Source organism: Leptodactylus fuscus, chromosome 4, assembly GCF_031893055.1.
Source record: "Leptodactylus fuscus isolate aLepFus1 chromosome 4, aLepFus1.hap2, whole genome shotgun sequence".
Classification (NCBI taxonomy): Eukaryota; Metazoa; Chordata; class Amphibia; order Anura; family Leptodactylidae; genus Leptodactylus; species Leptodactylus fuscus.
The window spans coordinates 89930830-89945779 of NC_134268.1; the positions used below are offsets into that span (position 1 = coordinate 89930830).

At 40.1% G+C, this 14950-nt stretch overlaps 1 protein-coding gene across 4 annotated transcripts in view; it reads left to right on the forward strand.

Annotated features, from left to right (window-relative positions):
• The window catches only part of RREB1 (ras responsive element binding protein 1), a 63450-nt gene extending 49144 nt beyond the window's left edge, over positions 1-14306 (forward strand). For 3 of the 4 annotated variants that reach the window (XM_075270788.1, XM_075270790.1, XM_075270789.1), the window contains 6 exons: positions 115-251; positions 3002-3191; positions 4501-7216; positions 8582-8746; positions 9970-10677; positions 10894-14306. In XM_075270788.1, coding sequence (XP_075126889.1) covers positions 115-251; positions 3002-3191; positions 4501-7216; positions 8582-8746; positions 9970-10677; positions 10894-11357 — 4380 coding nt within the window. In that variant the 3' untranslated portion in view covers positions 11358-14306. The remainder of the gene's footprint in view (positions 1-114; positions 252-3001; positions 3192-4500; positions 7217-8581; positions 8747-9969; positions 10678-10893) is intronic. The other variant, XM_075270791.1, reaches the window with a different exon arrangement.
• The last annotated feature ends 644 nt before the right edge of the window (positions 14307-14950 follow it).

Genomic DNA, 14950 nt, shown 5'->3' on the forward strand with positions numbered 1-14950 from the left:
TTCATATCCCAGTCCTGCAAGGTTATAATCCTGACAGATTACAAAAAACTATATTCAACTTCACTTTATTATTTAGTATTATTATTATTTATTTTCTTTATTGCATTTTTAAAGGTGATTGAAGAGATTCAGCAAGTTGAACAAGTGAAAAAGACTGAGGATGTCATTCCCTGCCCTTTGTGCTTTAAAGAATTTACTTGCAAGTCTAGTCTGGATACTCACATGGAGACTCATCCAGAAGCCTCTCTAAAGTAAGGAATCTTCTTAGACTTATACTCCATTACTCTTTAGTGTTATAACCAATAGTTGTGCCATTAAGTTTAGAAGATGTGAGGTTAGTACACGTGTATTAAATATTGATATTTTCCTATGTACTACTCATTGATGATTAATTACACATCTTTAGAACCATTCTATTTGTGTAACCGTAATGATTGTAATGTGATATTAGACTGCAGTACAGGTCAGTGATCTTATGATTCTCACTCCTACCAGACACACTATGTACAATATGATGGTTTAAAGTCACATGATACTACTCTGTAGAATACATTGCAGTCAGTGACTCCGCACAATGATTCCTGTGTAGTCATACCTCTTCCCCTTTCACAATACCATGAGTATGTTTTTTTGGATTTAGATGTATGTCTTGAATTTACTGTGTGCTTAGGTTCTGCGGCCTGTACTGGAGCCTTGTGTGATCCCTATGCATGGGTCAGACCAAAACAGCTACACTGTGTCTGGAATGTGAGTGGCAACCTGCCCAATCTATAACCAGCAGCCTTAAAATAGGAAGCCCTAATGATATGGTGCAGAGGGAGGTGTGTGCATGCATGTTTGGATGACTGCTGCGTACATGGTTAATTTTACACTGGAAAATGACAGAAGAGGCTTTCACATGAAGTTACTCATACCTCCTAAAACTATTATTTCCAGGCTTCAGTTCAATTCTTTAGCATATTTTACTACATTATAGATGAAATGAAAAGCTAATACTAATGTGCATTTTCTTTAAATATACTAGGATGCTCTTTTTGGAAGAAGGAGGGGATAATAGTCCGATGGGATGCTGATGTAAAAAGCAGGCGGGTTGTGAAAGCATGTAAAGAGGGTATTTAGAGCCATGTGTCCTGGCTTTCAGCCTCCATTGCAAATTCAGAGAGCCAGCAGTGTCAGTTGTGAGAGTGTTGCTTCTAGCAGCTGAAGCCAGTGCAGCTGTTTGATGTCAGTTCACAGAGACAGGGGAGATGTCTCCCATTTCAGCTTGTGAGAGTGTGTGTGTATGGTGGTGGGGGGGGGGGGGGGGGTGGAAGGATACACGGGTGAGATTGGAAGTGAATAGTCAGTCATGTGTGTGTTACTAGTTACTGAAGAAAGGTCCTCCATAGCCGTTCCACCACGCCTTGAGATTCCTGTACAGTAGTGAAGATGTTATTGATGAAATCACACCTTTGGTCTTTGGAGCATTGTCATTGCCATACAGAAAAGCTAAATAGGTGCTGAACGGCAGAGCCTGGGGACTGTATGTCTGCAATAAACTAATTAGATCATTAATTGACTGGTAAATCCACAAGAGTGCGCAGATGTTTTCCTCCCACTAGACTGTAGTGCGTACGCACATAGCTGCTACGCAAGTACACACTCCTCACTCCAGTGCCAGCAACGTGTTGTACCCTGACCTGTGCTAAACAATGATGCATATTACAAGCACCTGCCTATGCTAAGCACAAATGTGCCCTGGTATGCAGCCAAGGCTCAGAAGATAGGGGCAATGAAAGGCAGAATCAGGGCAAGCACTGTAAAGTATTATCTGCCGCCGATAAGTGTCTGTATTTTTTTTTTTTTATTATTCATCTCTTATTAGAATACAAGACAATTGGATTCTACTGATGTATAGTAATAGAAATACAATTGTAGACCTCACATCCATCTATAGTTAAACAGTTTACCATTTTTGGTGATGCTGCAGATGTGGTCTGCTCTCACTTTAGAAATCATAAGCACTTTCTGAAGAAAATATATGTTTAAGATGCATGGGATTGGCAATCATCTCATTCTAAGATGCAGAACTGGCCGCCTCTAGGACACGGAGTGGATTTGCTATGACCTGCCTTGTCCTTGAAGAGCAGCTTAAAGGCGCTGTGCAGGAGGCAAGTGCGGAATGAATGCTTTCCTGCTAAGCATCTGTCTATATGGTAGGGACAACTCAGGGTGATATCTTTTCAGGCTGGCCTCCGGTTTGCCTTTCTAAGTTTGAAGACACGTCAGCAGGTGTTGAGTGCTGGCCTGAGAGGCTTTTATTACAGCCCTCTAGGTATAGCAGGGATTTGTTTTCCTTTTGTGGCACCCTTGTGAGAAAGGGAACGCCAACAATTATACAGCTCTTGGTCAAGGGGGATGGGGTAAGTGATGACAGAGAAGAGTTAATACAGAATTAGAAGTACCAAGGTGGTGATAAAGTCCTTTCTGGTTTCTACTCTATCAACTCTGCTGCCTGGAATTCTTAAAATGCAGAGATCCTGCTGAGTATTGTTTGGTTTTTGTTTTCTTTTACGTGTAATCTGTCTTGCAGGTTATATGTTTTTGTATTGTATATACACACCTATTACATAGCTGGTACACTTTAACATCACTAGCTCAAAAAGTTATATATAAGATACCAGGATTACTGTAGAAGTCAATCTGCTCTATACAAATGAAGGCATACTTGTAATCTTGTGACCTTGGAAAACCTGTTTGTATCAGAAGGACTGATAAGTTTACCTTCTATTTCTGGATGATCTAGTCTATTATTCTTGTGGTGAGACTGCAAATCTAGATTTTCATCATGTGGACTAGTTTATTAGGGAGTCATAAATGTATCTGTTTACTGGTCACACATACACACTCCCTTGTTATAAATTGCATGGTCTTATTATCCTTTGGGTTTCAATTGAAAAACCAATGAAATGTGAAGATATATTTCTGCAGAACTTTTAGCTTGTTTTTTTCCTATTCCTAGGTGTGACATTTGCTGCATTTCATTTCGCACACACCGTGGTCTGCTCCGACACAATGCTGTAATCCACAAGCTTCTCCCCAGAGACCCGTCTGGAAAGCCATTCATTCAGAACAACCCTTCCATCCCAGCTGGATTTAATGACTTGGGCTTTACTGACTTTTCTTGCAAGAAATTCCCTATCATTTCTCAGGTATAGAATGTTTCCCTATATTTATATAATTTATATCTTGTCATTGATTACAGAAGAAAAGTCTTCAAGACTAAAAAAAATTTTTGCTATGCCAAGACTGAGGATCAGATCAGTTCCATGGCCTATCCCATGTATCTCAGTTCCCTGGCTAAGAGTGTATTCAGACAACAGAGTCTCTTAGCAGTTTGGTATCTGAGTAGAGGGTAAGGACTTAATCACATGTCAGTCAACAACAGGAGAGGAGACCACATGGCGCTAAGATACAATGGAAAGATTTGCACCAAAATTGCTCTTGGTTTTGGCACACTCTCACTGGTTAAAAACACTGACCTGTCACTAAGGCCTAAGGGGGGGGGGGGTGACTTATTGGCGTCACCCAGACACCCACCACACAAGTCATTTATTTATAAAATACTAAGCACTTTGGTGTCTTAAAATATTCTACATCCTCATCTTAATTTTTAGATACTTGATGCTTTTCTTTGCAATAGGGTAGTTATTTTTCTATAGTGTTTTTCTGGGTTTTTAAGTAGTGTTGCAATACATGTAAATATATGATAACCATATATTTCAGGGTTTTCTTAATATTTTTAATCAAAACTATATCTAGCGAGATTATTTAGCTATCCCTCTATCTGTCTATTGCAGACTAATGAATTAAATACATCCAGCTGTCCTTTTAGGCATTATAAAGTACTAGTTACGTTCTATCCAGATTTCTTTAGTCTAAATCAATTATATTCCCAAGTAATTATTACTAATTGCTAGAACATTATGACAAAACCTAAGCCCTTGGACGACGGGGGTATGGCGGGGCAGTGTTTCAAGGCATCTCGCACTAAGCTGCTATTTAAGAAAGAAGTACAAAAGGAAGATGGTCAGCTGTTTGTTATGTGCAATAGGCTGGATGTAGAGTATCACAGCGAGACATGCAATGCTCTTTGGGTTTCTATAGCAGTAAAGGGCTTATCATTCTAATCCCCAGTTCACAAGGCTTTAAATGGCATGTGGAGGAAAAAAAATAGTGGTCTGCCCTTAGACCCAGATAGATGTTAACCCATCCACATCCAGAATAGAAAAAGGGCTCATTTATATGCCGATGCCATGACTTCCTAGAGTTTTTAAAATCCCCACTAGTAATAGTCATACTTGCAGAGATATGCTTGTAATCACACGTTATAGATCGGTCAGTCTTGATTTTTCAGCAAATACCATCAATAGATATTGAAGGTTTTAACATTATAATGTCCTGCCGATGGCATATTCATGTATACAATGCTTTTTCTCTTACTCCCGTTCATGGGATTAGGTTTGGTGTGAAACCAACTTACGAAGATGCATCAGTGAATTGCACAGTTTCGTATGTGAAATCTGCAACAAAGCATTCCCGATGCCTTCAGCTCTGAAACTGCACTTGGAAACCCATAAAGGGAGTCAAGTTAACAATCTGCACAAAACTGAAAAATCGGCTGCGGAAGATCAAGAAAAGAAAGCTTTTATGGCAGCCTTGGGCCTTCATTACACCAAAGACATCAAGCCACTCAGTCAGGAGGATAACTCACCAGATTGTCTCCAGGTCATCCAAACAGAAGCTATGAAGAGCAACCTACCTCACGAGATTGGTAGTAACACAGCCATGCTGAAGTTCTCTCCTTTAGAAGCACCTTCTGTTGGAGGTCCTTTCTCACTTCTACCCTCTGCAAAAGAAAACCTGAAATTGCTTTCCTTGCAGCCTTTCCAAAAAGGCTTTACTGTACAACCAGACAACAGCATTGTGGTAAAACCTATCTCTGGAGAGTTGGCTGACATTCAGCAGATATTAAAGATGGCAAGTTCAGCACCATCTCAGATCAGTCTTCCACCATTGTCCAAAACTTCTCCTGCCATTACTAAACATATGCCGCCACTGAAGCCAAAGCCACCAGTGAGTCCTCGTACAGTTGTTGCTGCCTCTACTCCTCCACCACTTGTTACCAATCAGCAGGCATCTCCAGGCTGCATCAGCCCCAGCCTTCCTCCACCACCTTTAAGGATGGTAAAGAACAGTGTGGAATCTGCCACAAGCGCCATATTTTTACAATCCAGGTCAGGAGCCAGCTGTAGCTCCTCTACACCGAACTCCCAACTACCAAACTCTGAATTATTGAAACCCCAAGATCTAAAGACTCAGCTAGAACAGGACAGTATTATAGAAGCCTTCATGCCTTTAGATTTGGAGGCAAAGATCAAACAAGAAGTAGCAGAAGGGGATTTGAAATCAATTACTTCTGGATCAAACAGCAAAAAAACAACTCAAGCTAGAAAAGAATTTTACCCTTGCCGCTTCTGTGATCAGGTGTTTACATTCTCTGGTGTATTGCGGGCCCATATACGCACTCATTTGGGAATATCCCCATACCAGTGTAACATATGTGATTACATTGCGGCTGATAAAGCGGCACTCATACGACATCTGCGAACACACAGTGGAGAGAGACCCTACATATGTAAAATATGCCAGTACCCTTTCACTGTTAAAGCGAACTGTGAGAGACACCTACGTAAGAAGCATCTAAAGATCACCAGAAAGGATATAGAAAAGAACATTGACTATGTATCCACAAACACAACTGAAATGGTAGATGCTCTCTGTTCCCCAGACACTGTTTGTAAATGCTGCGGTGAAGACTTAAAGAGTTATCGTGCTCTTCATATACACATGAGGAGCCACAGTAATTTTCAGAAAAAGAAACTTTTTGAATGCAAAGAGTGTGGTACTGCCTTTTCTGCAAAAAGAAACTGCATTCACCACATCCTGAAGCAACACCAGCACATTCAAGAAAAAGAAATCGAGAACCACATATTGTGCAATTCTTGTAGCCCAGAGCAAAATAGATCAGACACTCCACCTTTGGAGGAGAACGCTTACCTCGAACGCAAACCTACTACTTCTTACCTGGAACCACAGAATGGCTTTCTTCATGGGAGTGTTTCTTCTTTTCCTCTAAAACTTGAACCTGCCTCCAGCTTTCCTGTGGACCTTGATGAACCCTTAGACTTTTCTCAAAAGAACAAAAATCCATGTATGTTTCCAGTGAAGGAGGAACCTGTCTACACCTCTCTTGCCTCTTTTGATTCCTCTATGGAACCCATTGATCTCTCGATACCCAAACATGCTAAGCAGGAGCAAGATAACCCACAGACTCAACCAAACACTCAAGAGCAAATTTGTGGCCCTATCAGTCAACTGTTTAGTTGTCAGCCATACCAACTTCCCCTAAGTGCCAATGAGCTCCTAGAAAAAGCTGCAGCTATCACACATTCCAAACAAATGAAAAACCCTGTACACTTGACTGTTCCAATAATTTCTCCCGCTGTCCTTGGAAGTGCAACTATTCTTCGGCCTTTGAGGCCTAAACCACCTCCACTTTTGCCAAAGCCTCCAGTCACTAAAGAATTGCCACCACTGGCTTCCATTGCACAGATCATTTCTTCAGTATCATCTGCATCAGCTTTGCTCAAAACTGATATAAAAAACTCTAGTTCTCAAGTTGCTGCCAACAATCCATCAACCACTGAGAAACCTGGCGCTTCCAATCTCAAGATGACAATCCAAAATAAGGAACCTCTCTCCCAAACTCAAGATGCAGTCCATAATGTTGCAAACTTGACAAACCCATCTGACCTCTCCAATCCTACTGCTTTAGTTACAGGAGCAAAGAAAAGGGGTAGAAAGAAGGGAACTAAAAATAAGCCTAAGGTATCAATAGGTGTTGACCTTGAATCAAGCGGTGAATTTGCAAGTGTCGAGAAGATGTTGGCCACAACTGACACTAATAAGTTCAGTCCTTATCTGCAGCCTACAGAACACCTTAAAGATACCGTAGACAAAAATGGTACTAGTGAGGATGAAAGAGATAGCGGTGAAGATAAAAAGACAAAAAGAAATTCGTATTCTAATTCCTTGCAAAAGATCACCTGTCCTTACTGTCCCCGTGTTTTTCCCTGGGCAAGCTCTCTACAGAGACACATGCTGACTCACACAGGTAAGACGGCCTTCATGTAGATCAAGCTTTTCTGACATTTCCTTTGTATTGAAATATGTAACTATTGGTAAAACATGATGACTTCAAAGTTTGCTGCCTTTTCTCATGTTGTGCTTTGCAGCTGTCTAATGTAAATCATAGTTACATAGTTGATGAGGTTGGATAAAGACATTAGTCCATCATGTCCAACCTATATCCCTACAATCCCTACAGTGTTGATCCAGGGGAAGGCAAAAAAAAAACCTATGAGGCTTATGCCAATTGCCCTATTTCAGGGGAAAAAATTCCTTCCCGACTCCAAACTATGTAATGTATAGTATGCTGTGAAGCCAATTTCTAAGGTGACTGTAGATCCTTTATGTAATCACTATAGTATATTGTTGTTCTATAACTAAAAATTATTATTCTAGCCTGACCATTATACTATATAACTCGATCTGTATATTACTGCAATGACATCAGTGATCCACACCTTATTATTTATTTATTATGCTTACTTATATAGCGCCATCATATTCCGCAGCGCTTTACAGACATTGACACTCACTGTCCCATATACTGCTCCCAATCTATATTCCCTATCAGTATGTCTTTCATGTAGTATGCTTCATTCCATGTTCAATTCAGACTGCCTATAGTAGATCCTCTTGTTACATACTGCAAGATTCTATGCAAACCAGTTCATAGCGTGCATCTTGAGCGATCAATATAGGGCTGACCAAAACATTAAAAAACGCCTAAAAAACGCTATTTGTTGCCCCTCATTTGCTATGCCATGGCTGCTGCTAAAGTATATTTGCAGGACTTGAATGTTTCCCCTGATATATGACAGGTTCAATGCTTTGTAATTTGGGTGCAGCTTGTTCACAATGTAGCATCACTGACATAAGGAGGCAGGAAACTGCTGACTATTGCACATTGTCATTTGATACACAGCTTTCCCTCCTCCCCGATGAACAAGGAATGGCATGGATATCCATGTACTTAGGCGTAGCGCGGTCACATGACAGCCGGGTAGTCAGGATTGCCCCATGCAATCTCCTAATGCAGATTTAGCTGTTAATTAGCAGCAAAACGAACAACTTGAGGCAGATTAGAGCCGAGTGGGCGCTCATAATGCAGCTTTTGTATCCAGCCTAGAGAGGCTCTCTTGTTCTAAAGGATATTTCTGCCCTCCCCTCTCCCTCCTCTGTTGCTTCAACCCACATCACTCCTGACTCCAATGCCCTGTGCCTCTACCGAATATTAGCACATGCTGCGCTATTTTCAAAACTGCATATTCCTTCTTTCTATATAATGACCTAAAATTTGGCATTTGTGTACAGTGTAGAAAGTGGGATAAATACATTTTTTTTCCTGCTTCAGGTCAGAAGCCCTACCCGTGTGCACAGTGCGATGCCTTCTTTTCTACTAAATCTAACTGTGAGCGCCATCTATTACGCAAACATGGAGTTGCCAACCTCTCCTTAAGAAGAAACGGTCTTATGGCCCAGTCTAAAGAAAGTGATGTTGGATCTCATGATAGCACAGGTAGCACATTTAGCATATTCATTATTTGAAATAAGTAGCTGTGGGTCACATCTGTATATTAGTTGTGTTCAGGGACAAAAGTGGAAGCCTACCTTGGGCTCTCTACTCTAGCATGTATGTTGTGTCTCAACGTATACACTTACACGTCATGAACTACATTAGTAGTCAAAAATTGTATTTTTGGCAGGAGTTTTACAAGTATATGTCACCAGCACTATTTGCTTTACTATATTGAAAAACATAATCTCCTCATTTGAGGATCACATGTAGTTATTTTTATATGGAATTCAATGGCTGATTTGTGTAACTGACTATGCATGCATGTGTATACATTGGGAAGCATCATATGCACTCATTGCACCCATTCAGGTACTATATGTTTATGAACGTGGATTTTATATAAATTTGACAGAACGTTCTGCTTTTGTTTAGTCTTTTATGCTATTAAGATCTAGAAGTGAATCTCCAACCCTGCTGTATGTATGTTAACACTGACATCACAGCAACCCTTTAGCTAAATCTGTATACAATACACCCTGCTGTTTTGTGTTACATTAAAACTGGCCCAGTAGTCTGATCATCAAAAAATACATTTCCCAAAATGCACTGCACGAGACTTGAGTGCATTCTAGGAATTCAGCTTATCTCTTTAGTGTGTGAGCACAGTATACATACATGCATACATACATACATACATAGATTACAGTATGCATACATAGATTACAGTATACATACATAGATTACAGTATACATACATACATAGATTACAGTATACATACATAGATTACAGTATACATACATAGATTACAGTATACATACATACATAGATTATAGTATACATACATTACAGTATACATACATACATTACAGTATACATACATACATACATACATAGATTACTGATGTCAGCAGGTAGGATCCTGAATGCATCACTAAATGTAAGTGTGCTATAACATATATAGCCCAAGATTGATACAAGTTAATTAAAGCAGAGTTATTTAGAAGTATTTACAGACTATATACTGATACAACCTATAAAATGGCAGAATGAGTGCTGAGTAATCTGTCCCTATCTGTAAAATAACTTGTAGATGGCAAGGGAATATTGGTACCAGTTAGTGCCTAGTAGGGCTATTTTCTGAACAAGTCAATCCGTTCTGTTTTGTTGAGGGGTAGTTGATGGAGGGCAACCTACTAAACTATTGTCAATGTTTTTTTTGTAGACAGTCAGTCTGACGCAGACTTATCGGCTCCAGAAGTTGATGTTCTAGACCTGACTTCTGGGGAAAAAGAGAGGGCAGAGCAGGCTCCACACACAGACAGCAACCAGGCCTCCGAGTACAAGCAAGCGGAGAATCTGACTGTAGACAAAGAAGAGCCTAAGCAGGATGGCGAGGAGCAGCTAGAGGATGATGCTGTGAGCAACAAAAGCCTTGACCTTAATTTTGCAAGCAAGCTAATAGAGTTCAAGCTGTCAGCCAGTGAGCAGGCTACCACCAACTCTTGTGATGTTTGTGGAAAGAACTTTAAGTTTGCTGCTACACTAGGCAGACATAAGCGGGCACACTCTTGTGTAAGCAAGGAACAAGAGAAAAATATTGAATATGAGCACAATGACGCACCAGCCCTTGCCTGCGATTCTGCTCTGGTCATTGACGATGAGCAAGAAAGTCAAGCTGAAGAGCTCCCTGTTGACTTAAAAGTTTGTAAATCGGATATGGTAGCCGAACCATCAGGAGAGAAGCAAACTGAGAACGAGGAGTACGCTGAAGAAAAAATGGAAAAGCCATTGGAGAAAAGTGATGATGACAAAGACACCAAGCCAGAGACAAAGGGGACAAAAGCAGACAAGAGAAAGAAGATCTGCACAGTGTGTAGTAAACGTTTCTGGTCCCTTCAGGATCTCACAAGACACATGAGATCTCACACAGGTATGTTTGGCTTTATAAAGATTCAGTTCATTGCCCTAACCTATTGAAATTCCCAAGACAGTCTTCTAGTATCTCCACTCCTGCTTCTAAAGCCATAGTAGGCCGAGCACAGTGTACACAGTTACCTATAGAATTCTTATTCTTACCTGTATTGTCAGGCTAAAGTAGATGCTTTATTTTCACGTACTAATATTTGCTTATTTTGTTTCTTTCTAGGTGAGCGACCCTACAAATGCCAGACATGCGAACGCACTTTTACTCTGAAGCACAGTCTGGTTCGTCACCAGCGGATCCACCAGAAAATACGAGATACAAAAAGCCAAGGCAAGGAGAGTGACAAGGAGGATCGGCTGCTTAGGGGAGACGAAGAAAGCGACGCAGAGTCCATGCAGAGTAGTACAAACCACATATCTGAAAATGAATGTGATACAGCAGTTCCTACCAGTCATACTGCAACGAGGAGCAAAAAAAGCCAGAGTCCCCATCTGGATGCTGAGGAATCATCTCAAAGCAATAAAGCTGCATCTGTAAGAGACACCCCTAAAGACGGCATTACAAATCCAGACAGCCAGAACACCGCTGACCCCAAAAACGTAGATGGTAGTAACAAGGAGCCTGGAAAAGCTACTATGAACCTTCTAACCTCAGAGGGATCCCTGCCTATTATAGGGCCTAAATGAGCCATGAATAGGAAGGGCCCTTCCTGTTTTGTTAAGACAAAATCATACTTACACTTGATCTTTTCAGAGATAAATTTTCTACAGTGGATTATGGCAGGCCATACCATGTGCCATAACCTTTGTTTAAATGCAAATTCTTTCTATGGATATTGAGTGCCTTACTACTTTATTATGTGTTTTGGTATTATACATTTTCAATATTCGGTTTTGTACGTAAAAGAGGATACTACTTTAATGGATATTCAGAGAGGACGTTTCCCATTGAAGCATTAAATATTTTTGTGTGTACATCAATCACTGTCTTTCCAGAGGTGGACTTCTTAGGTTGTGGAGAAAGCAATACGTTAGTGCAGCCAATAACTGGAAGAAAGTCAGTAGACACGCAGAATAAGTTTTCTACAAGTGCTCCCGATCTCTGCAACATTTCTAAGCTTTCAATTTGCTGTGGAACTTTTTGCATTTTACAAGTGCTGGATGAATTTATTCACAACGCATATGGCAATCGCCATAAGCCAGGAAAAAAAAAAGTAGCAGTTCCGAACTTCACAGCCTGATCCTGCACATAACCTATTATCTGTATGGTGTTATTATTGAGTAGTAGTTCTACCTCAGATAAACACACACACAGAGGATTCAGCAGAAACATTACCACCAATGGAACCATCTGCCCACCTACGTCTCGATTCTGTTTGCTTGAATTCAACCGCTTACTAGTTTCTGCATTTTGCAGAACCGTTTGGGCAATATTTGCCTTTCAGAAATTACCAAGTAACTTTGAGTCCTGGTATTAATAAATATGTAAAAATATAAACTTTTGCTTTTTTCAAATGCTAGCCTTCGGCAGTTCTCTTGCATTGCACCATTCCAACCCTATTCTTGGTGAAAACCCGGAGCTCGTGCGCAATAGGGTAAATGCAGACTTTCATGTCTCCTGCCGTTGAGGTTGGCGGAGGACAGAGGTCGACTGTGAAAAGAAGCAAAGAGTTCTGTCTTCCAATATAAGATGCCTTACCTTCACGTTTTGAACTTTTGTTTTTAGGCAGGATTGTACTACTGGCGAAAAGAAAGCAAGAAGGAGCTAGATTAGAATTTGTACTCTGGCGCTTGAAGATGAGCCTGTTTAAGAATGGTGTGTGTATGTGTGTGTGTACATATATGTAGTGTGCATGTTGGATATGTGTGTATGTATATGTATATTTCGCATATATGTCTACACATTTATGATACAAATATGAATGAGCTGTATATTATATATATTAAGTACTCTACTGTAATTGTGCAATTTGCCCCCTTCGGTTTATTGTGACCTCTAGGACTTTAAACATGAAAATATGTTCAGTGTTTGTGTTATTAAAGGCTATATGTCTCCCTTTAACCAATCATACATATATTATATCAGTTGCGGTCTGAATTGTCTATGGCGCAGGTTATGTGTCATGGAGGCCAGGATAACCAAGGCCCTATTCTGGCTACTAGCATATTGCATGGTGGTTGGGGGGTATTGCCTCCACCCATCCATGGAGCAGTATTTGACCTTAATCTTAAAACATTTCATATCCCCTAAAATTAGTTGTGATTTCCACGCCTTTAGTTTAGGTTTTCCTGAGCAACACTGCAACTATTGAAAATGTGACTGGGTTCTAGGGAGAAGCTTTATATGGTAACCCATAAACTGAGGTCAAACCCGAGAGGGATCATTCAGTGCTACACTGTCACAGTATCTGTGCAATGCCTGACAATCAACTGAATGACCAACGGAAGAGAGCAGCAGTTAAAGTGACACCTTTCTAAAAACGTACCTTATATGAAAACTAATATATTTCTATATGGGATGAGCAGATATATAGACACATGCAACTCATTCTGGAGAATGCGAAAACGCAAGCAATAATTCCTTCTTCTTTTATTTACCAAGTAATCTTATTCATCCGAATCCACTAAAGGATAAGCCTGTATTTTAGTCAATTTCTTTTAAGTTGTACGTCTCCAGACCTGTTTTACTGTAAAGTGATGTATCAAACGTGATCCGCCCCTCCAGAACAGCGGGACATTTGTTAGCAATAATGAAAATGGAATGAAAGCTTTATTTAATGTGTGTATACCCTGATAGATAAGGTCTTTATCAAGTTTTTTTTTGTTCTAAATACAAATATATCATAAATAAGTTTAATATGAGTTGTTCCCAAACTATTGTGTCTTGGATATTAAACTGTGAAGTATACGCCATTATTGAACTCGGGTGAATCGTAGATATTTAGTTTGCATGTTCCGCTAATTTTGTCCTTTTTTTTTTTTCCCCCTTTCTCTTTATTTCCTCTCAGGGCTTTGCAGATTGATTTCTATGAATTATATATATATATATTTTTGTCATTTCCACCATATTAAGTGCTCCCTATAGTTAAAGCTGAGGCCATGAAATCACTACAATAAGCACTTGACTGTGAATGCAATAAGGGCCGCATCATATATCGTAGATGATGATTTTGTTATAGCTCGGGCCACACAACAGTCAAAATTCCAGTATCCCGATGATTTTTCTTCCTGTCCTCTGACTGTACGAACAACAATAGTAACTACATCAAACTGTTAGGGGAAGCTAGGGTGAGAATTTCACATTGCATATTTTTTCTAAAGGGAACTTCAACTGCTGCTATGCATTATGTACAAGACTGGTCTATGCCACATGAACAGAGAATCGTTTTTGTTTTGGTACTGGTTTTCCTCCTTTTTATTCAGCTGTACAGTACTTCCAAATTCAGAATGAAATGCTGTTCTGTATGAAACAATCTAAGCAATAAAATGTTATATTTAAAGTTCTAGAAGGCTGCACTTTGTGAATGCGTATTTACAGGCACACAGGTATGGGAATGGAAGTCATGTAAATGGCGACAGTTGGAAGTGAACTGAGCTGCATTGCTTAAAAAGTAATTCCCCATTGTAATGTTAAGATCTTATTCAGCCAGTGGTTTGCATGGTGGGGAGGTGACTGCACAGAGCATTGTCCTGTCCTGTGTTTGATCACAGGTTTGTTGCAAATCACTGACCAAAGCCTTGATGTGCAAATAAGATTGTAGTCTAAACATGTGTTTCATGAATCCATCTGAGGAGCAGCCACTCATGGAATGAAATTACTGTGGGAGACTTCACTTTGTTTGCAGTGAATGATGTATATGGCTCAATCCACACCAAAATCAACTACCAATCCACTTGTAAAACATTAAAGTTCCATTGTGGATTTTGGGGCAGATTTTTATAGTAGAAAGTTTCCTATATTCATTCATTCAGTATGTTTTATGTCTACACAATAAGTTAAAGACCACCGTTCACCTCCTTAGGCTCTGCAATGTCAGGTGGGCAGTGTTGGGTGGGGGTTGGGATTCAGAGCTCCAATCTAAGGCAGCCAATGTCAGAGCTCAGGATCATACCCTCCTGCCTGTAACCCCACCACTAGACAGTACAGAGTCTAAATATCCTATGAGCCACCAAAGCAAACAGCACTTATTGCTCAGGAATGGTGAGAGCTAGAGAAAAAAAAATCCACCTCTAAGTAACTTTATGCTTTAATACATGGCCCAACTGTCTGCTGTAACTGA